Source organism: Sciurus vulgaris, assembly GCF_902686455.1.
Source record: "Sciurus vulgaris genome assembly, chromosome: 17".
Classification (NCBI taxonomy): Eukaryota; Metazoa; Chordata; class Mammalia; order Rodentia; family Sciuridae; genus Sciurus; species Sciurus vulgaris.
In genome coordinates this window covers 68,107,443-68,130,869 of record NC_136478.1, presented here as the reverse complement: position 1 = coordinate 68,130,869, position 23,427 = coordinate 68,107,443, and the positions used below count along the sequence as shown (strand labels likewise).

At 39.0% G+C, this 23,427-nt stretch overlaps 1 protein-coding gene and 1 pseudogene across 2 annotated transcripts; both read left to right on the top strand.

The window, feature by feature from the left end:
* Nucleotides 1-5,999: 5,999 nt before the first annotated feature.
* LOC306648553 (vomeronasal type-1 receptor 4-like) lies at nucleotides 6,000-6,938 on the top strand (the record flags this gene model as incomplete). The annotated part of the gene is made up of 1 exon (XM_079118728.1): nucleotides 6,000-6,938. One exon carries the CDS (start codon nucleotides 6,000-6,002, stop codon nucleotides 6,936-6,938), a length of 939 nt encoding a protein of 312 aa, XP_078974854.1.
* Nucleotides 6,939-19,652: 12,714 nt separating this feature from the next.
* Nucleotides 19,653-23,171, top strand: LOC306648228 (DNA topoisomerase 1-like; annotated as a pseudogene). Its single transcript has one exon. The product of its transcript is annotated as a DNA topoisomerase 1-like (transcript).
* Nucleotides 23,172-23,427: the final 256 nt, after the last annotated feature.

Sequence of the window (23,427 nt, the reverse complement as noted above, 5' to 3'; positions counted from 1 at the left end):
CCCGATGCATCTCCCTAACCCTGTTACCTCTGTACTCCACACCCACCCACACTTACCCTGTCACACTCAGTCACACCACACACTCTCCAACATTCTCATGACACCAAATAACAATGATCAGAATATTGCTTAAATGCTGTGCAGCCAAAATATAGTCCTGGTGTCATGTGATGATGGTGGGGACAGTATAAAGGGTGGTCATGATAACCCATATTCTGGCATTTCAACTTGGAGAAATGAATGACTTTATAGATGGCAAAAAATACTGTGAACAACAATAAAAAATGTGACTGTGTGATCAAATGAGAGAAAGTGACTGGAGCTATGAGCATTGTGTTGGTTTCTGTATTTGAAGTGTAAATGAAGGTAGGAGGTAACTATGAGATCCTGGGAAGGCTCTGTCAGCATTTGACTGGGAGCTTGTGAGTGTGCTATAGTCATATGTCTCTGTACCTTGACTTGTAAATAGAGTATGTACTGAAGACATGAAGCTCAAAGTATTGTTGGTAGGTTGAGGGTGAAATGAGTAATCAACTTAATACCAGGATATCATAATGCTTGTAATAAATCCATAGAATGTTGTCTCTGTTTCTTTAAACCTCTCTCTGTGTTTCACTGGCTCTTAAAATTGATGGACATACTCCCATGGTCCCACTCCTACCTGAGTTACATCCATGCTATACAAAATACAGATTTCCATGCAAACTTGCTCACTCTACTAAAAGAGACTTCAAAAGAGACCAGGAGATGAATGAATGTTGAAAATTAGTCTTGGCAAACTGAGACAAGGCCTCTGCCTTTAGCTACTGGGCAGTGGTCTCCAGGTGCTTGAAATGTGATGCCTGAAGAGAGTGGTTGTGCTTGCCTGGTTCTTGGTCAACTGACACTCTATTGATGTGATCTGTGCTGGTTTGGGTCCCTCTAGTAAATGGCCAACCTCAGAACAACTTGAGGTCAAACTCAGACAAATGGACAACATGTGAAAGGCTCCAGAAGAAGCTCTGGGCTTTAAGGTTTAGGTGAGTTGCCCTGACAGGATCCAGGAGTGTTGTCTCATATGGTAGGGAAGCAGTGCATCTGTGACCCCACAGGAAGGACGAGAGGAAGCTCAACATTGGGAGCCTCTCCTGGACTCGGCCTATCAGCTCCTTCCCTGGGTTGACTGTAACATTATCCCTTTCCTGTAGTGAACCATAATCAGGAGCCTGAGATTTCTGTGAGTTTCATGAGTTCCTCTAAGTGGTTACTAAACTTAAGGGTGATTTTTTAATCTCCATACTTGCCAATGGGTCAGCAGTGATGGTGAACCTGTGTGGCCTGTGTCCCTCAAGCCCTTCAGGTGGGAATGGATACAGAATGAAGGAAACCTGCAAGGGCAATGGACTGAAATTTGACCACTATGATTTTATTTTTTCAGTAATTGCATGGCCAAGGACTGCTCTATATTTCTCCATGGACACAAGTGTAATAATTAGATAAATATCTACTGTTCTTGGGTTGAGAAGGCAGCATTTGCTCATGAGGTCAGGGGGCAAAAGGCAATCAGTGTAGGTACTGAATGAGCTGGTTGGATCAGGAAGTTGGGGGCACATTCAAAATTAAAGAAAATAAAATATAAATCTTCTGCACACTTATTCCCTTCACGGACCTGTTTCCAAGGATACCTGCCTCCAGGAAATTATCCATACCAACAGAGTTCTTAATGAATGCCCCCTGCACTGCTTTTTTCTGTCTGTACCCCAGGGTGGCTTCCTTCTAGGCCTTGGATTATTCCACTTCTTGGTCATTCCACTTTTTCATCAAGTAGGCAAGGGGGAATAAGAGCAATGGAAATCTGAAATGTGCAAAGAGAGAGGTCACCCCCTACTTCCTTGGGCATCAACCTTCAACTTGGACCCGTTAATCTGCCTCTGTGGAGGCATCTCTATCTCTGTCTTTGTCTCTAGCCCACTCTCTCTTCTATACTTTAAATAAAACTTTTCCTCTTACTTCAGTGTGTCTTGAGTTTTCAGTCTTCAAGACCAGTGAAATGGACCTGGATCCTTCTTGATTCTCAACCTATATCCCTAAAGTGATGCTTCATAAAAATGATAGAGTTCACTAGGTGATATGTCGAGTATTGCTTCTATTTATTTTATCTAAAAGCTCCCTGGATGGGGCTTTTCCCATGTCCCTGTCTTCCTGGTAGCTGCTCTCCTGTATCTCATCTACAACTTGCAAAATATCATGACAGGCCCTGGTTCCTGCACAACAGAGTCACACACAGGTTAATTCTCACCAGCCCTCAGAACAGCAGCCTGCTTACCATGGAGACACCTGACCATGTGGTTCTCCTAGTAGGACCTGTTCATCTGTCTTGTCTATAGTGTGGTCAGAAACTGGGCCTAGTATGTTCTGGGAAATTTTTGATCAACTCATTGTCAGTATGGCAGGACAGATGCTCTCCACCACAGGTTTCTTGATCCAAGCCTGGAGCACAGCCCAGGAGTCCAGATCATTACCACAGTAGGTCACTGTGGTTGGCTGCAGGAAGTCCACACACTGGAGGATCTACTTACATTCTTTTATCTCCTGCAGGTTTGAAGTTTGGAGTTGACCCTATGAATTGCATGCATGTATGGTGAATGTTACACTTTTGCTCCACCAGTGGCTGCTGGTGCTTCATTGATATCTTCTCCAGCTGGATCATACATGTCCACTGCTGCAGTACCACAAAGTACAGGTGTTACCTACAGTCTGCTTTGGAATCTCATCTATGGGCACTTCCAGGGTGTGCTGACTCCCATAAGACTCAAAGCAAAATGGTGACTAACATCTTTTAGAACATGTCTGTTAAATGGATTACATCATACTCCAGGTCTCATCACTGAAACCCAGGTCCTTCCAAGTGCTGAGGACAGGTCCTCTGTTCCCAAGCCTGCACTACCTGATGCCCCCACTAAGTGACCCTCAGCTAAAATGTCATCTAACTCATCCTGTTGGCTGATCTCTAAATGAGTCTTTCTTTCTAGTGACAATCTCCCTTGCCAAGGGATGAATGAGTTGACACATCAGATACCACAGTCAGGAGTGCTTGATCTGGGTGTGGTCTGCACTCTCCATAGCCTGGCCTGCCTGGAGATGATGCCACAGGGCCACAGGATAGGCCTGGTTCCTGGCCACAGTCTCTCCATAGAGGGGAAGTGATGGGGAAGGAGTAAAAGGAAGACAGAATCAGCAAGAATTGAAGTCAATATCTCATGCAAGCCTGGAGTCGAGTGATACCCAAAAACTTTCAGTAAGTCCCTTACAGGTAACATCCCAATATTCCCTGCACCTTCCCTATGAGACCTGCTCAGCCCACAGGGGTCATGCGGAAGCAACAGCCTCTCCAAAACTCAACACTTATTCTGAAGTTACTAACGAGGATCTCTTAATTGCCTTGGTAATTAGCAAGTGTGGAGAAAGTTTTTTCAGCAATGTCCTGAGCTCCCCAGGCCTGCCCTGTCATTGTCAAGATAGGTCAAATGATAATTGGAGTCCTGAGGGGAAGTGAGGTCATGGGAGCACAGATCATTATCTTAGGGTGCAGCTGCCCCCCTCCCTCCTTGAGGGCTGTCAAGAACTCACACTGAGCCCAGAACCTTGCACACAAGAAGCACAGTGAGACTTCAATTTCTGTCATAGAGACAGACTGTGTAAGGAGGGAAGTTTGAGGAAGTTCTCACTTCTGGAAAAGGATTTGGGGTAGAAAAAGATTTAGTACCACTGTAGACAAGGGAGAGGAACAATTCTTTTGTTGTGAGGGGAGTTAGTGAAGGAGTCATGTCTCTGACCTGATGCAGGTCCTCCTGGCTCCCAGTGGTATTTAATAAAATAATCATTGAGTATATTTATAGGTGAGTTATATCATTTATAGTGAATTCTCATTTGGAGGGGTTTAAGAACTTAATTTAGCAACTATTCTGTTCTTCACATTACTTTAGACAGACCTCTGAAATAATTTTGAGCTCCCTCAATGACTGTGTGTGGTTAATTCTTTCATGCCTGTAGGAAAGATGAGGATGGAACTGTGAGGATCACCTCATCCTGTGAAGAAACCAAGACCTGGGACTTTTAACTGGTATAAATGATGTTCTTTTCCAACTCCACATTATAATCCACCTACTGCAAACAGGAATCATGCCTCCTCTGAGTCTTTGTGCTGTAGTGACTGGCAAGATTTCTTTCCCTGCTGGACCCACAAGAGAAGGTAGGATTGTAATGAAGAGAACTGGACAGTGGTTGTAGGGACCAACTGAATCTCTGGTATTTCCTCTGGTTTAATAATATTCCAACATGAATATGAAATTCATGCCATGTTCCTATTTATTTCCTTCCATTCAGCATGGAATTCACATGCTCCAGCTTCTACTGACACATCTCTGGTATTGAAATGTCCTCCACAAATCCTGCTTCATTAAAGACAGTCTCACTCACGTAGCTGTCAGGTTAGAGAAGCTTTTAGCCTGAAATCACTCAGGACTTCACTTCTAAACTATCTTATCAGATATTGGTAATTAATATTTCATAATTTAGGAACAAAGTAATGCTTTTCAATGATTTTTATAGACCTCTGAATATTTTTATTTCAGTAATGATAACTAATGGATATTTCTGCTATGGAACTGTGTTTAAAGGGTTTTTCTTTCATTCATTTGTTTTGATATAAAAAAAATCACAGCATTTTGTAACATCTATTTTGCTTCCTTATGAACACTGTTTCCTCCTCATTTTTATTTAAATTTTTATTACTGCATTATAGTCTCACATAATTCTGGGGCTCATTTTGACATAATAATGAAAGCATGACATACAATTCACTGGCACTTCAGTCCCTACTACTATTGTAGAACTAAACCTCAGGACAGTCTTCCATTCACTAATCCAATGTAGACACAGGGCAATTTCTGGAGGACTACAATATCATTCATCAGGTTGCAATTGCTGGTATAGAGGATTAGATCTGATTCAATAAGTGGATGCAACCAGTGTAGCCACAATTTTGCACCAACTTTAACACTGATTGCCAATTCACAAGACTCCTGGTCTAGGGTCATCATTGACAAGCATGATATTAACTACTATTTTATTTGAGATTCTTGTTGGTGTGTTCTTATACTGGGGCATGGTTTAAATAAAAACACTGAACTATTCCCCTATGTTAATTATTCTTTGAATGATACCTCTTTTTCTCAGTCCCCATTAGAATTGTTTCCCTACTTTAATTCTATTGGGCATTTTAAAAATTATTAGCACTGGATACATCAAACTCATACTGCATATGGCATTGAAAGAAAGTAAATTTGTAATTTAATGTACTTTATCATATCATTTCAGCCATGCCTGATGTCTTTGTGCAGTTCAATACACATTTTCTTAAGTGTGAACACAGAAATATTCTTTGTTATTATAAAAATCCATTGCTTACATTGAAGTTTAGGTCAGAAACTCCCTGAGATCTCATGTGTTGTATGGTGTGAATGGCAAATGAAGTTCTTTACCCAATGCGACTAACAATTATCAGTTCACTCTGAATCATTTAATGCTAAATTCTTTCTATGCAATTGCTCTCACATTTCATTGATCCTCCCAGGTAATCACCACCTGATCAAGACTCATTTTTGTATAAGACACACTGTTGATTCTCCCAAGCAACATGTGCATCTTGAGGTGTTTGCAATCCCAGAGTTGCATGCAATAAAATTAGACTTGTTGTCAATATATTATTTTAAGATGGGGATCTCTCTATGTTCCTTAGGCTGACTTCAAACTTCTATACTCCAGATATTCTTCTTCCTCAGCTCCACAGGTTGCAAATGCATACAGGTGATAACCTCTGTGTTTAGGCACAGCTATTGATAATGTTTCATTATCTCAGAAGAATTACTGTTACCACAATGTAAAGGAGTATGTGCTGAATGACAGAATGGCCTCCAAGAATAAGACAACAGGATTGATCTAATTTGCTTAATGACAGAATGGCCTCCAGGAATATGGGAATAGGACTGATCTTCTTATCACAGGTTGCTGTTGGAGTTCTGGGAAATTTCTCTCAGCTTTATTATTATTTGGTCCTTTCATGCAATGAATGTACATTAACATCCAAAGATAAGATTCTCTGGCACCTGATCATAGCCAACTCCTTGGTCATCCTCTCAAAAGGTATTCCCCAGACAATATCAGCTTTTGGGTTGAAGCATTTCTTCAATGACTTTGGATGCAAACTTATTTTATACATTCAGCGAGTGGGCAGGAGTGTGTATATTGGCATCACCTGCCTCTTGTGCATCTTCTGGAATGTTAAAATCAGCCCCATGGACTCTTGTTGGAAGCATCTCAAAGGAAAATTTCCAAAATACATTGGCTTATTCATTTCCATCTGCTGGATGCTGTACATTGTAGTGAATTCCATTTTTCCTGTCTATATGCTTAACAAATGGAGTAGTAAAAACCTGACAGAGAAAAGAGATTTTGGGTACTGTACTTCTGCAGGGCGTGACAAATTAACAATCTTATTATATGCAACTTTGTTTATATTTCCTGAAGTTGTGTTTTCTGTGCTCATAATCTGGTCCAATGGCTCAATGATTCTCTTTCTGCACAGACACAGGCAGCAGGTTCAGCACATTCACGGCATCAAAGATTCCCCCAGATCCTGCCCTGAGTCCCGAGCCACCCAGAGAATCCTTGTCCTGGTGTGCACCTTTGTGATTTTCCACACACTCTCCACCATATTAAATGTTTATGTTATTTTCTTTTCCACCCACACAGGGTGGTTGGTGAACACCGATGACATAATTTCAGTATGTTTTCCCACCATTAGCCCCTTTATTCTCATGAAGCATGATTCCACTGTAATACAAAGTTCTGCTGTGTGCTGTGGGAGATTCATAAAATCCCAGAACTCAGGAAGATAAACAGGAGCACCCCAAGTTCAAGGCCAGGCTTAAAATGTCAGCAGGACCCTGTCTCCAAAGTGAGAAAAATAAAGGGTGGTATTTAAACTCAGTGGTGATCAGTGGTAAAGCACCCATGGGTTCAGTTAGTAACAAAATACTAGCCAAAAGTTGCCTAATTATGTCACAAGTACAAAATTGCATGTCTTTGAACAATATTCTAGGGTTTCTGTGTTCTTCATACTGAAAACAGCAATAGAGAAATGAATGAAAATGTCACTTGACATTCTAAACTTAAAGGCGATGTGAGCCCTCAGCTGAATGTCTGTGGGACCACATGGGCATGGTGCAGGTGAAGAGAGCTGGTGATCCTGACCCTGAGCAGAGCGTTCCATAGCCATCTGTCCTAGTTCCTGATGGTGGAGGCAAATGAATGTGGTAATTCCCACTCCTTCAAAGTCAATTGAATCACAATTATTGACCAAGGGTCACACACTTGGAAAATTTACATGTTACAAATGGAGTGAAGAAATGAGTAATGGACACTGGTGTAGGATGCTTCTCCTTAGCACTATTGGCTCATTTATATATGCATGAAAAGTTTTGTTTCAAATTTGTTTTGTTGGATACATGTCAAAACAGAGTTTGAGAAGACAGATTTATCATCAATTCCTGGAATAAAGGAGACATTTACTTATTGTGCTTTGAAATAAAAATAATGTCTCTCTCAGGTGCAAGGAACAAGGAACTCAGGTACAGTTCTCCTTAAAGTGCTTGTTTTCTGTGTGCAGGGATCCTCAGGTGTGAGGCCAACTCCTTTCCCATGGAGCAATCACCAGGTCCAATTTTTATACCCAACTTCAGTTGGTGGGACAATGGGAAGCTGGTGTGAGTAAAATGCTCCTGCTGCCTGCTTCGCCACTAGGAGGGAAGTGCATAGTTTATGATATAGTAAATACTTCTCATCTCTGGGGTCTACACAGGAGTCTCAGCATAATCAAACACCTACACATTTTGTGAAAATATCCACAGCTCTCTTCCAAACAGGTGGATAGAAGGGCAGGTACTTACCTATACTCTTAAAAAGTAGTACTTCCATCTCTCTAAATCAGAATGTATTTATATATTGATGCTAGGTTTTAGTCTTAGGAGAACCAATTTGTCTATGAACAGTGAAGTTACTGGTGCACTTATTGTTCTGAGAAGTACTGGTACACAGGTAGAGAACTGCAAAGGACAGGGGAAGATACATGGCTTCCTGCACAACAACATCAGAGAGTGAGATCTCGGGGAAAATCAATTACTATAGGACATTAATTTCTTTGTCCTAGATTGCCCCAGTATCTCTGACCCTGTCCATCACTGCATGTAAGTTCTGAGAAGGTCACATGAGTCATTAAATTATCCTGGTGAAATGAGAATCTTTGGGGAAAATTTGAAGGAGCTTGAGTTTTAAGGCTTTGCTTATATTTTTTTTTATAGTAAAGAAATGGGATACATGTTGTTTCTCTGTTTGTACAGGGAATAACAGCATACCATTTGTGTAATCATAAATTTACATAGGGTAATGTGTTTGATTCATTCTGTTATATTTTCCCTTCACCCCCACCCCTCCCACCCCTCTTTTCCCTCTATACAGTCCTTCCTTCCTCCATTCTTCCCCCCAGCCACCCCCGATATGTGTCATCATCCTCTTATCAGTGAGATCATTCATCCTTTGTTTTTTTGAGATTGGCTTATCTCACTTAGCATGATATTCTCCAGTTTCATCCATATGCCTGCAAATGCTATAATTTCATCATTATTTATGGATAAGTAATATTCCATTGTTTATATATACACCATAGTTTCTTTATCGATTCATGAATTGAAGGACATCTAGGTTGGATACAAAATCTGGCAATTGTGAATTGAGCAGCTATGAACATTGATGTGCCTGTATCTCAATAGTATGCTGATATTAAATCCTTTGGGTATAGGCTGAGGAGTGGGATAGGTGGGTCAAATTGTGGATCCATTCCAAGCATTGTGAGGAATCTCTGCACTGCTTTCCAGAGTGGCTGCAGTAATTTTCAACCCCAACAGCAGTTTATGAGTGTACCTTTTATCCCACATCCTCGCCAACAGCCATTGTTGCTTATGTTCTTGATAATCACCATTCTAATTGGGGTGAGATGGAATCATAGGGTAGTTTTGATTTGCATTTCTCTTACTATTAGAGATGTTGAACATTTTTTCATATATCTGTTGATTGCTTGTAGATCTTCATATGTGAAGTGTCTGTTCATTTCCTTAGCACATTGATTGATTGGATTATTTGTTTTCTTGGTGTAATATTACTTGAGTTCTTTATATATTCTGGAAATTAGTGCTCTGTCTGAAGTATGAGTGGCAAAGATATTCTCCCACTCTGTAGGCTCTCTCTTCACATTACTGATAGTTTTCTTAGCTGAGAGAAAGCTATTTAGTTTGAATTTATCCCAGTTATTGATTCTTGCTTTTATTTCTTGTGCTATGGTAGTCCTGTTCAGAAAGTCTGATCCTAGGCTGAAATGTTGAAGATTTGGACCTACTTATTCTTCTATAAGATTCAGGGCCTCTGTTCTGATTCTGAGGTCCTTGATCCATATTGAGTTGATTTTTGTGCAGGGTGAGAGATAGGGGTTTAATTTCATTCTGTTGCATAGGGTTTTCCAGTTTTCTGAGCACCATTTGTTGAAGAGGCTATCATTTCTCCACGGCATATTTTTGGTCCCTTTCTCTAGTATGAGAAAATTGTATTCATTTGGGTTTGTGTTCATGTCCTCTATTCTGTACCATTGATCTACCTGTCTATTTTGGTACCAATACCATGCCGTTTTTGTTACTATTGCTTTGTAGTATAGTTGAAGACCTGGTATTGTAATTCTCCCTGCTTCACTCTTCTTGCTAAGGATTGCTTTAGCTATTCTGGGTTTCTTATTCTTCCCGATAAATTTCATAATTGCTTGCTATATTTCTGTAAGGTACATTATTGGGATTTTAATTGGAATTGCTTTGAATCTGTATAGCACTTTTGATATTATGGGCATTTTGACAATATTAATTCTGCCTATCCAAGAACATGGGAGATCTTTCCATCTTCTAAGGTTTTCTTTAATTTCTTTCTTTAGTGTTCTGTAGTTCTCATTGTAGAGGTCTTTCACCACTTTTGTCAGATTGATTCCCATGTATTTTATTTTTTTCGAGTCTATTGTGTAAGGGGTAGTTTTCCTAACTTCTCTTTTTGAAGATTCATCACTTATGTATAAAAATGCATTGGATTTATGAGCATTGATCTTGTAACCTGCTAATTTACTGAATTCACTTATGAGTTCTAAATGTTTTCTGCTGAAATTTCCTGGTTCCTCTAAATATATGATCATGTCATCAGTGAACAGGGATAGTTTGAGTTCTACTTTTCCTATTCATATCCCTTTAATTTCTTTGGTTTGTCTAATTGTGCTGGTTAGAGTTTCAAGGACGATGTTGAATAAAAGTGGTGAAAGAGGGCATCCCTGCTTGTTCCAGGTTTTAGGGGGAATGCTTTCAGTTTTTCACCAATTAGAATGATATTGGTCATGGGCTTTGCGTAGATGGCCTTTACAATGTTAAGGAATGTTGCCACTATCCCTATTTTTTTTAGTGTTTTGAGCATGAAGGGATGCTGTATTTTATCAAATGCTTCTTCTGCATCTATTGAAATAATCATGTGATTCATAACTTTAAGCCTGTTGTTATGGAGAATGACATTTATTGATTTCTGAATGTTGGACCAACCTTGCATCCCTGGGATAAGACCCACTTGATTGTGGTGCACTATCTTTTTAATATATTTTTGTATGTGATTTGCTAAAATTTTATTGAGAATTTTTGCGTCAATGTTCATTAAGGATATTGGTCTGAAATTTTCTTTCCTCGATGTGTCTCTGGTTTAGGTATCAGGGTAATATTGGCTTCATAGGATGTCTTTGGGAGGGTTCCCTCCTCTTCTATTTTATGGAATACTTTGAGAAGTATTGAAATGAGCTCTTCTTTAAATGTTTTGTAGAACTCAGCTGAGAACCCATCTGGTCCCAGACTTTTCTTTGTTGGTAGGCTTTTGATGACCTCTTCTATTTCATTGCTTGAAATTGATTTATTTAAGTTGTGTATGTCCTCCTCGTTCAGTTTAGGTAATTCATATGTCTAGAAACTTGTTGATGTCTTTGAGGTTTTCTCTTTTGTTGGAGTATAGATTTTTAAAATAGCTTCTAATCATGTTTTGTATTTCACTTGTGTCTGTTGTGATATTTCCTTGTTCATTCCGAATTTTAGTAATTTAAGTTTTCTCCCTCTTTCTCTTTGTTAGTGTGGCTAAGGGTTTATCAATTTTGTTTATTTTTTCAAAGAACCAACTCTTTATTTTGTTAATTTTTCTGATTGTTTCTTTTATTTCAATTTCATTGATTTCAGCTCTGATTTTAACTATTTCCTGTCTTCTGCTATTTTTGGTGTTGGTCTGCTCTTCTTTTACTAGGGCTTTGCGCTGTAGTGTTAAGTATTTTATTTATTGATTTTTTTCTTCTTGTATTGAATGCACTCCATGAAAGAAATCTTCCTCTATGTATTGCTTTCATAGTGTCCCAGAGATTTTGATATGATTTGTTTGTTCTCATTTATTTCTAAGAAATTTTTAATTCCCTCCTGATGTCTTCTGTTATCCATTCATCATATAATAGTGTATTATGTAGTCTCCAGGTGTTGGAGAAGTTTCTGTTTTTTATTCTGTCATTTATTTCTAATTTAATCCATTATGATCTGATACAATACAAGGTAGAATCTCTATTCTTGTATTTACTTACAGTAGTTTTGTGGCATAAAATATGGTCTATTTTAGAAAAGGATCCATGTGCTGCTGGGAAGGAAGTGTATTTGCTCTTTATGAGATGGTATATTCTATGTATGTCTGTGAAGTCTAAATTATTGATTGTGTTATTGAGATCTGTGGTTTCTTTATTCAATTTTTGTTTGGAAGATCTAGCCAATGGTGAGAGAGGTGTGTTAAAATCACCTATTATTATTGTATTGTGGTCTATTTGATTTCTGGAATTGAGAAGGATTTGTTTGATGTACATGATTCAGCCAATGTTTGAGGCATAGATATTTATGATTGTTATGTCTTGGTGATTTATACTTTGCGTAAGCAGTATGTAATGTTCTTCTTTATCCCTTCTGACTAGTTTTGGCTTTAAGTACACATTATCTGAAATGAGGATGGATACTCCAGCTTTTTTGCTGTGTCTGTGTGCATAGTATATTTTTCCCATCCTTTTACCTTTAATCTGTGGGTATCTCTTTCTGTGAGATGAGTCTCTTGCAGGCAGCGTATTGTTGGCTTTTTCTTTTTATTCCAATCTAACAGTCTATGTCTTTTTATTGATGAGTTCAGTCCATTAACATTCAGGGTTATTATTGTGATAACTGGGATTTGTATTCCCAGTCATTTGACTCATTTTTGTTTTTTGACATTATTTGGTTCTCCTTTATTTGGCTATTGCTTTAGGCTAGTTCCTCTCATTGCTGATTTGTATCATTGTTTTTCATCTCTTCCTCATGGAATATTTTGCTGAGAATGTTCTGTAATGCTGGCTTTCTTTTTGTAAATTCCTTTAGCTTTTGTTTATCATGGGAGCATTTTATTTCATCATCAAATTTGAAAGTAAGTTTTGCTGGGTATAAGATTCTTGGTTGGCATCCGTTTTCTTTCAGGGCTTAGCAAATGTTGTTCCAGGCCCTTCTAGCTTTTCCAGTCTGGATTGAAAAATCTGCTGATATTCTTATTGGTTCCCCCTCAATGTAATTTGATTCATTTCTCTTGCAACTTTTAAATTTCTGTCTTTATTTTGTATGTTACATATTTTCATAATAATATTCCTCAGTGTGGGTCTGTTGTAATTTTGTATATTTGGAGTTCTATAAACCTCTTGTGCCTGGTTTTCCATTTCATTCTTCAGATTTGGGATATTTTCTGATATTATTTCATTGAATAGATTCTTCATTCCTTTGGTTTGTTTCTCTAAGCCTTCCTCAATCCCAATAATTCTTAAAGTTGGCCTCTTCATGATATCCCATAATTCTTGTAGATTCTGTTCATGATTTCTTACCATCTTCTCTGTTTGGTCAATATTTTTTTCCAGATTAAATATTTTGTCTTCAATGTCTGAGGTTCCATCTTCCAGGTATTCTATCCTATTGGTTATACTTTCTATGGAGTTTTTAGCTTGGTTCTTTGTTTCCTTCATTTGAAGGATTTCCTTTTTTTTTTTTCTGTATCTCTAACTCTTTATTGAAATGATCTTTTGCTTCCCATATTTGCTGTTTTAACTGTTGATTGGTGTGATCATTTTTTGCCTGCTTTTGCTTTTTCATCTCATCCTTCAATGCCTGCATTTGCTCTTTCATCTCCTCGTTTGCTTCCCTGAATGTTGTAATTATGAACATTCTGATCTTCCTTTATGACATTTCTTCTGCTGTGCTGTCACTGAGTTTTATTGATATAGTATCTAGGTTTGTTTGGGACATTTTCTTCCCTTATTTTCTCTTGTTGGTCAGATCAGTGAGACTCTGAGATATTGTAGATTTTCTCTATTGGCTTATAGTGTCCCTGTAGATTTCCAGTGTATCACCTCTCAGCCTTCAGTAGCCTGAAATCTTGGAGGAACTTGATAATGCAATGCTTCCTCAGAAAGCTGCCCTTAGCCTGCTACTGTTCCAGAGCTCGGGGCTGGTTCTGTGTCAAAATCCTCTCACTGGGTGGGCCTGGTAGGAGAAGCTTGCTGTAGACAGGGCCTACTGCTGCTGGAGGGAGCCGTGCTGCTCGGGGAAAGCCTCTCAGTGTCCTGCCTTGGTCCCAGATGCTGTCTGCAGGCCGGGACCCGCTGCTGGGTTCAGGGCTTGGGGTTGGCTCTGTGCAGAAAAGCTCTCACTGGGTGGGCCTGCTCCAAGAAGCTGGCTGTGGACCCTGCTTTCTGTTAGAGGGAGCAGGGATTCTTGGGGAAGTCTCTCGCTGCCCTCCCCTGCTCTGAGAACCTGCCTACTCTCCGGTCCTGCTGCCCAGGCCAAGCTTCACCCAGTGGGAGAGAGTCACACCTCCACTCTATGTTGGTCTGAGTCTCTCAATACTTCCCCTTCTTGAATATTGAGTTCTGGAAAGATGGGAGATGCAGTCACCCTCTAGTCCACCATCTTGGATCCCTGCCAAGGCTTTGCTATTAAAGTCTATGTCTTATTCTATGGAAAATTCTGAGTTGAGTATGAAGGATATTCTAATGGGGTAAACCCCTCAGGTATTATTGATTTCCAGGGAAACATCAACATTAAGTGACTGTGGAAGTGATGTGGTAAATGCTGGATTTTCAAGTTGTGAAACTAAATCAAGCGAGTAGGTGGGTTATGTGTGGAATGAAAAGACTTCACAACAAATAATTTTTATGTGGTGAATGCTGATGAAATAAACAGATTCGCAGGGACAAGTAGAGAGGTGGAACTTGCCCTGTGCTTCCTGGGAAAATCATCACTCTGGAACCTGCCTTGTTTCGTCCTGAGAGGCTCAGGACTCAGCTTCCTCCTGTGGATTGCCTCAGAACTTTACTATGTGAACAGTGACACTTAAGAGGCATTTACTGACAAGAGACAGGGCAAATGTTTACCAGTGGAGTGTTGAGGGGAGGTACAGTGCATGGCTTAGGTAGCAAAAGGGAACTTAGATATCCCCACACAAGGGGAGATTCAGTGGAGATGAGCAGGCCCCAGTGATTCACAACATAGGGTGGTGGAAATTCAGACACAGGGAGGCCAACTGACTCTGTAAACCAGTAATAGGGACAGTATCCTGGCAATCTACATTTGTCAGGGGTCCACTTCTGCACCACAGATTGCCTACAGAGAGCCTGTAATCTCAGGTCTCATGCTCGTACCCAGACACCAGGCTCTGTGCCACTTCAAAAACATCTTCTGGTGAGAGTAAGGGCACAGCATCCCACTGTGTCAGATAAGCATCCCTGAGACTTGCACCCTGTTCAGTGCACCTAGGAAAGACCCTCAGCAGACACAGCACAGCTTCCTGCCAGCATGCAGCCTCAGGCCCCTGGGCTAATCAACAAGAACTGACAGGTAAGGAATCCACAGCAACCAGGAAGTAGCTCCTCTGCCCAGCAGCTCTAGGAGGCTCCACGGTGACAGGCATCTTCTAAAGACCCCCAACCCTGGTGAAATCCAATCCTGGAAGACTCAATAAGTGTTTACACCACCTTGGCTTTGAACACTGTGAATAGGCCTAATGTCAAGTTCATCATTCAAATGTCACTCATCATTTTTATTTGGTCATTGTTGCCTCCAAATTTGGCATTGTGCTATCGATACACTGATTATATTTTTTCCAATGTCTTAAAGCATTACTTGGAATTATTCTGTTTTCTGAGATCAGGTTTACACTTTCTCCTCTTAGGCCCTCTTTTCCTCATATATTACCTACTCCTGCCTCAGATCCACACAAGTCATTTTTCTCTTCCTTTAACCTTTGTTTGTGTTATTCTTTTCTAGGTTCACTGTTCTTTATCCTTCTTTTTTTGGTTGTATTTCCACTCCCCAATTTTCTCTCTCCATTTTTCTGTTCCTATAAAATATACTAGCAATTTTTTTTATCTTTAATATCTAATTTCTCATCCTGTTCCTGAACAATTTCATACCTGGATTAGAGGAACAGTGGAAAACAGTATCATAACATTTTGTATTTCTGAGATTTATTAGTACCTGGTTTTATTTTACAAGACTGTAGAAAATAACAATTAATGTTTGTTTTCTCAAAGTGATGCTGACAGAGAAGCAGAGGCGATATTAACACAGACACTTCAGAAATCCAAAGGATCACTAGAAGCAAAATTGAAAACTTACATTCCAATAATCCATGAAATCTTGAAGATGTTGACAGATTGCTAGACATGTGTGACCTACATAAATTGAGCCATGAGGATATAGAAAACTTAGACCAATGCAATGAGATTGAAGCACAAATTGAAAGCTTTTCAAGAAACAGGAGCCCAGGGCCAGATAGATTCTCAGTTGAGTTCTACCAGACCTTTAATGATCTAAGTCCATTTCCTCAAATTATTCCTTGAAATAGAAAGAGAGGGAACACTGCCAAACTCATCATATGAATCCAGTATCATGCTGATACTAAAATCAGACAAAGATACATCAAAGAAAGAAAAACTCAGATAAATATCCCTGATTAATATATATGTAAAAATGCTGAGTGATATGTCACCAAACCACATGAAACACACATTAAGAATGTACACCATGACCAAGCTGGTTTCCTCCCAAAGATGGAGGATTGGTTCAACATGTGCAAATCAATAAATGTGATCCTCAACATAAGTACAGTTAAGGATAAGAATCACATGATTATGCCAATAGATGCTGATGGCATGATCCTATGTTTAAAAGACACAAAAAGCTGAATCAAAAGACTTCTAGAGTTGATAAGCATTCTTAAAAAAGTAGCATTATATAAGTTCAATATTAATAAATGGGTTACTTTGCTACAACACCAACAGTGAATCTGCTGAGAAAAAAAATCAGGAAAAGCATCTAACTCACAGTGACCTGAAAAAAATAAAAGAAATAAAGAACAAAAACTTGATTATAAATCTAAGCATGGAGGTGAACGATCTCCATAATAAAAACTATAGAACACTGAAGAAAGTAATTAAGGAAGAACTTAGTTGATGGAAAATGCTCCCAGGTTCTTAAATAGATGAAGTTATTATTGACCAACTGAACATATGACTCAAGTGTTATACACATATGCTGCAATTCACATGAAAATACCAATGACAATTTTCATATAACTGGAAAAATGTCCTATAATTAATTAAGAAAAATAAGAGACAAAAATGGAGAAAGCAATCTTAAGCAAGAACAGTGATGCAGGAGGAACGCAAATTTTCTTCTAAACGATGGTATTTTAAGGTTCATTGTAACATGCTTACATTTGCTGGGATATTTTTGTTATAAGCTAATATCAATTATTAAAATGGTTAGGGAACTATAATCCAGCAGGTACCTATTCTATTGTAAGTTATGAGCAGAGAAATTCTACTGGCTTCATGGCAGGATAGTTCCCAAAAGCCCCACTTGGTTGTGTGTTAGGAACACAAGTGAATCAGCATATTTCACCAAAACAGTTTTCCATGCCACCTCCTAAGCTTCATGACATAAAGCATCAACACTATAGGGTAGTAGTGGCATAACTGCTGAAATGTGATAAACAATACCTGAGTTCAATAAAACTCTTAGGAAGATATCAAGGTTTTCAACTGATATTACAGTAGGTGTCACATTTTCTTATGTACAGCATGAAGTCTGTTGTTCAGATATTGAGATAGCAGAAGTTTGGCTGTTGTTCTTATGTATACTTATGTATACATTCAACAGACTTTATTGTTTAAAGCAGTTTTAGGCTGACAGAATAATTGAATAGAAGTTGTAGTTTTTCACCATATAGCCCTGCACCCTCAATCTCTATTCCATAATTAAATTCCTAAAACAGGTGGTGTATTAGACACAACAAAGAGGATAATTTTTAATGGGTAAACACCACACACACACACACACACACACAATAAGTGGTGTTGGAAATCCACAATTATTATGTTCAACTTTCCTTATAAATTTCTTGTCACTTTGCCTCAAAAAAGCATACACATCTGATGGTCCCAGTACTGATACAATGATTGACCCCATGATCTGCACCATGCCCAGAGTTATAGGAAAGATTCTACTTAAGAATCACCATTCAGATTAGTTTCTACACAGAACTAAAGTATTCCTATAAGGTCTTCCTATTCTGTACAACAAGTTGCAGATTTTGTAGTTCTGGTTCTAAATACCCAGAGAATGTAGCATATAAGTCCTATAAGGAAGAATAAGTAGCTCATTGATTTTAAGTCCATATCCCCTGTACCTTGAAAAGTGGTGTAGTCTCATTCAGCAGCCATGTTCTGAGAGGATCACTTTACATTCAACTAGAAGCCATCAGGGATGGCTGCAGGATCTGAAATCCCATTGCTCTTCACTGCATGAGTCCACTCCTCAGGTACATTTCTGCTTCCTGTGTGGCTCTGGCATTCAACCACCTTCAACAAACAATCCTGTTTCTGGTGTGATAACTTACCCAGATTTTTGAAATGTGTCTTCCTTCACAGATGCTGCTCTCAGACTCACACTGCATTACTCACAAAACTCTTACCCTTTGCCAGGATGGTGATCTCAGTGCAAGGCCTCTGTGACAAGGACTTGTGTTGAAGGGAGATGGCCAGCTCCTCAGATATGGGTCTGTGACTCTGTGACCTCACCTCCTGATGGACCTGCAACTATCAATCTGCCTGTATCAGCCATGGGTGTGCAGACTTGCAAAGTTGAGAACACTTCTGAAAACTTGTTCCAAGGATGATAATTATAACTTTCTTGTTGGCATCTCTTAACTGGATCCTGGAGTGTTGGGAGATCCTGCTCCTTATCCTTGATCCCTGCAGGCACAGTCACATGCAGGGGAAGAGTAAATACTGTGGTCTGATATGTAAGTTACAGGGTTTACAAGGAAAATACAAAATGGAATCAACAATAGTAAAAACATACTTAGTTGTGTAATAGCTATCTTAAATTTTGGCTGAGCTATATATTATAACCCCTGTTTGAGATCACAGTAATTTTATAGCAAAAATCAATCTTTTGAATATAACTGTAAATGAGCTGAAGTCTGACTTATTTTGGAGTCATTGTAACATGTAGGAAGGTAGGAAGCAGAGCCTTATCTCAGGTAAGGAAGGGCTCTTCATAAATCTTACACAAAGCAGTCTAGTTCTGAGGCTGATCTTTACCTTTTTTAAATATTATTTTATAAAGTTTACATTTATTGTTTCCTGTCTATAAATGTTAATTAACACGGTATAATATTATACCTAAAACATGAATCAAAGAAAGCTGAGAGAGCTTTTAAATTTCCTTTTGGTAGTAAAGTGGAAAAATGTTTTCCTGTTTCATGATATAAAGCATTAAACAGATCAGACTCTCATTATCTTTTAGAAATATATTTACATTTTTATCCCAGTGCAGAAGGCAACATAAGGTTCAGGTCAGTTACAGAACACTAAATGATATAAAGAAATCCCCAATAAAATTTTTTATTCTGATAAGTTTAAAATTACCAATACAAATTTAGGTTGGAGAACACCAGCTTGATAAAATGTTCTTTTAAACCTTTGAAAGACATGTATACCTGGAAGGTAAGAACACGTTTAATATATAAAAAAGAGTAATAGAAAAAATTAATGTTTTAAGAATCATTGGTCATTTTAGCATATAGAATGAAATTTGGTTTATATCAGTACATTAATATTTGACCTTAGGAAAACACCTTGAATAGTTTTAACTGTTTTGTTACTTATATATAAACCTTTTAAAATTTATCCTTAATTTACACTTTTTAAAAATTTTTAGGAAATGCGAACTTAGGCTGTTACACAACTGCTGGGGTCTGTTCTCGTCGCCCACCCGGCAGTCTGTCAGCGTCGCCTCCGCTGTCGCCCTCAGCGGTTCCGGGAATCTCAGGCCCGCCGCCGCCGCCACTGCTTACCCGCGCCTCCGCGAGCCTCCCGGGGTCCCGTCCCGCCCGCCCGCACAGGCCGGCCCGACCGTCCACGTCTCCCCGCGCCGCCCCGCCGCCCGCCGCGCTCGCCGCTCTGGCGGACATGAGTGGGGACCACCTCCACAACGATTCCCAGATCGAAGCGGATTTCCGATTGAATGATTCTCATAAACACAAAGATAAACACAAAGATCGAGAACACCGACATAAAGAGCACAAGAAGGACAAGGAGAAGGACCGGGAAAAATCCAAGCATAGCAACAGTGAACATAAAGATTCTGAAAAGAAACACAAAGAGAAGGAGAAAACCAAACACAAAGATGGAAGCTCAGAAAAGCATAAGGATAAACACAAAGACAGAGACAAGGAAAAACGAAAGGAGGAAAAGATTAGAGCCTCTGGAGATGCAAAAATAAAGAAAGAGAAGGAAAATGGCTTCTCTAGCCCACCACGAATTAAAGACGAACCTGAGGATGATGGCTATTTTGCTTCTCCTAAAGAGGACATAAAGCCATTAAAGAGACCTCGAGATGAGGATGACGCTGATTATAAACCTAAGAAAATCAAAACAGAAGATATCAAGAAGGAGAAGAAAGGAAAACTAGAGGAAGAAGAGGATGGTAAATTGAAAAAACCTAAGAATAAAGATAAAGATAAAAAAGTTCCTGAGCCAGATAACAAGAAAAAGAAGCCAAAGAAAGAAGAGGAGCAGAAGTGGAAATGGTGGGAAGAAGAACGCTATCCTGAAGGCATCAAGTGGAAATTCTTAGAACATAAAGGCCCTGTGTTTGCTCCACCATATGAGCCTCTTCCAGAAAGTGTCAAGTTTTACTATGATGGTAAAGTCATGAAGCTGAGCCCCAAAGCAGAAGAAGTAGCTACATTCTTTGCAAAAATGCTCGACCATGAATATACTACTAAGGAAATATTTAGAAAAAATTTCTTTAAAGACTGGAGAAAGGAAATGACTAATGAAGAGAAGAATACAATCACCAATCTAAGCAAATGTGATTTTACCCATATGAGCCAGTATTTCAAAGCTCAGTCGGAAGCTCGGAAACAGATGAGCAAGGAAGAGAAATTGAAAATCAAAGAGGAAAATGAAAAATTACTGAAAGAATATGGCTTCTGTATTATGGACAACCATAGAGAGAGGATTGCCAACTTCAAGATAGAGCCTCCTGGGCTTTTCCCGGGCCGTGGCAACCACCCCAAGACAGGCATGCTGAAAAGAAGGATCATGCCTGAGGACATAATCATCAACTGTAGCAAAGATGACAAGGTTCCTTCTCCCCTCCAGGACATAAGTGGAAAGAGGTCCGGCATGATAACAAAGTTACTTGGCTGGTCTCTTGGACAGAGAATATCCAAGATTCCATTAAATACATCATGCTAAATCCCAGTTCACGAATCAAGGGTGAGAAAGACTGGCAGAAATACGAGACTGCTCGGCGGCTGAAGAAATGTGTGGATAAGATCCGAAACCAGTATCGGGAAGACTGGAAGTCCAAAGAGATGAAAGTCCGGCAGAGAGCTGTAGCACTATACTTTATTGACAAGCTTGCTTAAGAGCAGGCAATGAGAAGGAGGAAGGAGAAACGGCAGACACTGTGGGTTGCTGTTCACTTCGTGTGGAGCACATCAATCTGCACCCAGAATTGGATGGTCAAGAATATGTGGTAGAGTTTGACTTCCTTGGGAAGGACTCAATCAGATATTATAACAAGGTCCCAGTTGAGAAACGAGTTTTTAAGAACTTACAACTATTTATGGAGAACAAGCAGCCTGAGGATGATCTTTTCGATAGACTAAATACTGGTATTCTAAACAAACACCTTCAGGATCTCATGGAGGGCTTGACAGCCAAGGTGTTCCGTACTTACAATGCCTCCATCACACTACAGCAACAGCTCAAAGAACTCACAGCCCCGGATGAAAATATTCCAGCAAAGATTCTTTCCTATAACCGTGCCAATCGAGCTGTTGCGATTCTTTGTAACCATCAGAGGGCACCACCAAAAACATTTGAGATGTCTATGATGAACTTGCAGTCTAAGATTGATGCCAAGAAGGATCAGCTAGCAGATGCCCGGAGACACCTGAAAAGCGCTAAGGCTGATGCCAAAGTTATGAAGGATGCAAAGACCAAGAAGGTAGTAGAGTCAAAGAAGAAGGCTGTGCAGAGACTGGAGGAACAGTTGATGAAGTTGGAAGTTCAGGCCACAGACCGAGAAGAGAATAAACATATTGCTTTGGGAACCTCTAAACTCAATTATCTGGACCCTAGGATCACAGTGGCTTGGTGCAAGAAGTGGGGTGTCCCAATTGAGAAAATTTACCACAAAACCCAGCGGGAGAAGTTTGCCTGGGCCATTGATATGGCCAATGAGGACTACGAGTTTTAGCTGGTCTCAAAGGGCAGGGTTCTGTGAAAAGGAACAGTATGGTTTGAGGAAGATGGATAAACTGTGAGCCTCGCTTGTCCTCGCACCTGAGGGAGAAAGGCAGCAAGTCTTAACAAACCAACATCTTTGCGAAAAGATAAACCTGGAGATATTATAAGGGAGAGCTGAGCCAGTTGTCCTATGGACAACTTATTTAAAATATTTCAGATATCAAAATTCTAGCTGTATGATTTGTTTTGAATTTTGTTTTTATTTTCAAGAGGGAAAGTGCATGGGAATTTGTTGGAATTATGCCAAGCAAATTCACCATTTCACTGAGGCGTTTAGATTCTCTTAGCTACTGTATGCGAAGTCCGATTATATTGGTGCGTTTTTACAGTTAGGGTTTTGCAATAACTTCTATATTATAATAGAAACAAATTCCTAAACTCCCTCCCTTTTCCCCCATTTCAGGAATTTAAAATTAAGTAGAACAAAAACCCAGCGCATCTGTTAGAGTCTTCACTCTATTGTCATGGGAATCAGTCTTCATTAAACTTGAAGCAGTCCTGACATTGGCAGTGTTTTGGTTCAGACACCTGTTCACAGAAAAGCATGATGGGAAAATATTTCCTGACTTGAGTGTTCCTTTTTAAATGTGAATTTTTATTTCTTTTTAATTATTTTAAAATATTTAAACCTTTTTCTTGATCTTAAAGATTGTGTAGATTGGGGTTGGGGAGGGATGAAGTGTGAGTGAGTCTAAGGATAATGAAATAATCAGTGACTGAAACCATTTTCCCATCATCCTTTGTTCTGAGCATTCTCTGTACCCTTTAAGATATCCATCTTTCTTTTTAAACCCAGGTCTTTCACTTGAAAGATTTTATTGTATAAAATGTTCCACAGGTCAGTAAATTTAGAGGAAAATGAGTATTTGGTCCAAAAAGGAAAAATAATCAAGATTTTAGGGCTTTTATTTTTTCTTTTGTAATTGTGTAAAAAATGGAGAAAAAAACATAAAAAGCAGAATTTTAATGTGAAGACATTTTTTGCTATAATCATTAGTTTTAGAGGCATTGTTAGTTTAGTGTGTGTGCAGAGTCCATTTCCCACATCTTTCCTCAAGTATGTTCTATTTTTATCATGAATTCCCTTTTAATCAACTGTAGGTTATTTAAAAAATTCCTACAACTTAACGGAAAAAAAAATTTTTTTAATTAGACCCTCTTGTTTACTTAGCTGTATTACAGCTTTATTTTATCACATAAAGAAATTTTTTTTTAGAAACATTTTTACTAAATATTTTATATCTAAAGCCTTGTAATGTTTTAGTTTTTTAATCAGTTGATTCCCTTTTTCAAAATTTACATTCTGAAACAACCCTTATAAATTTCTGAATTTAGATAAATTACTC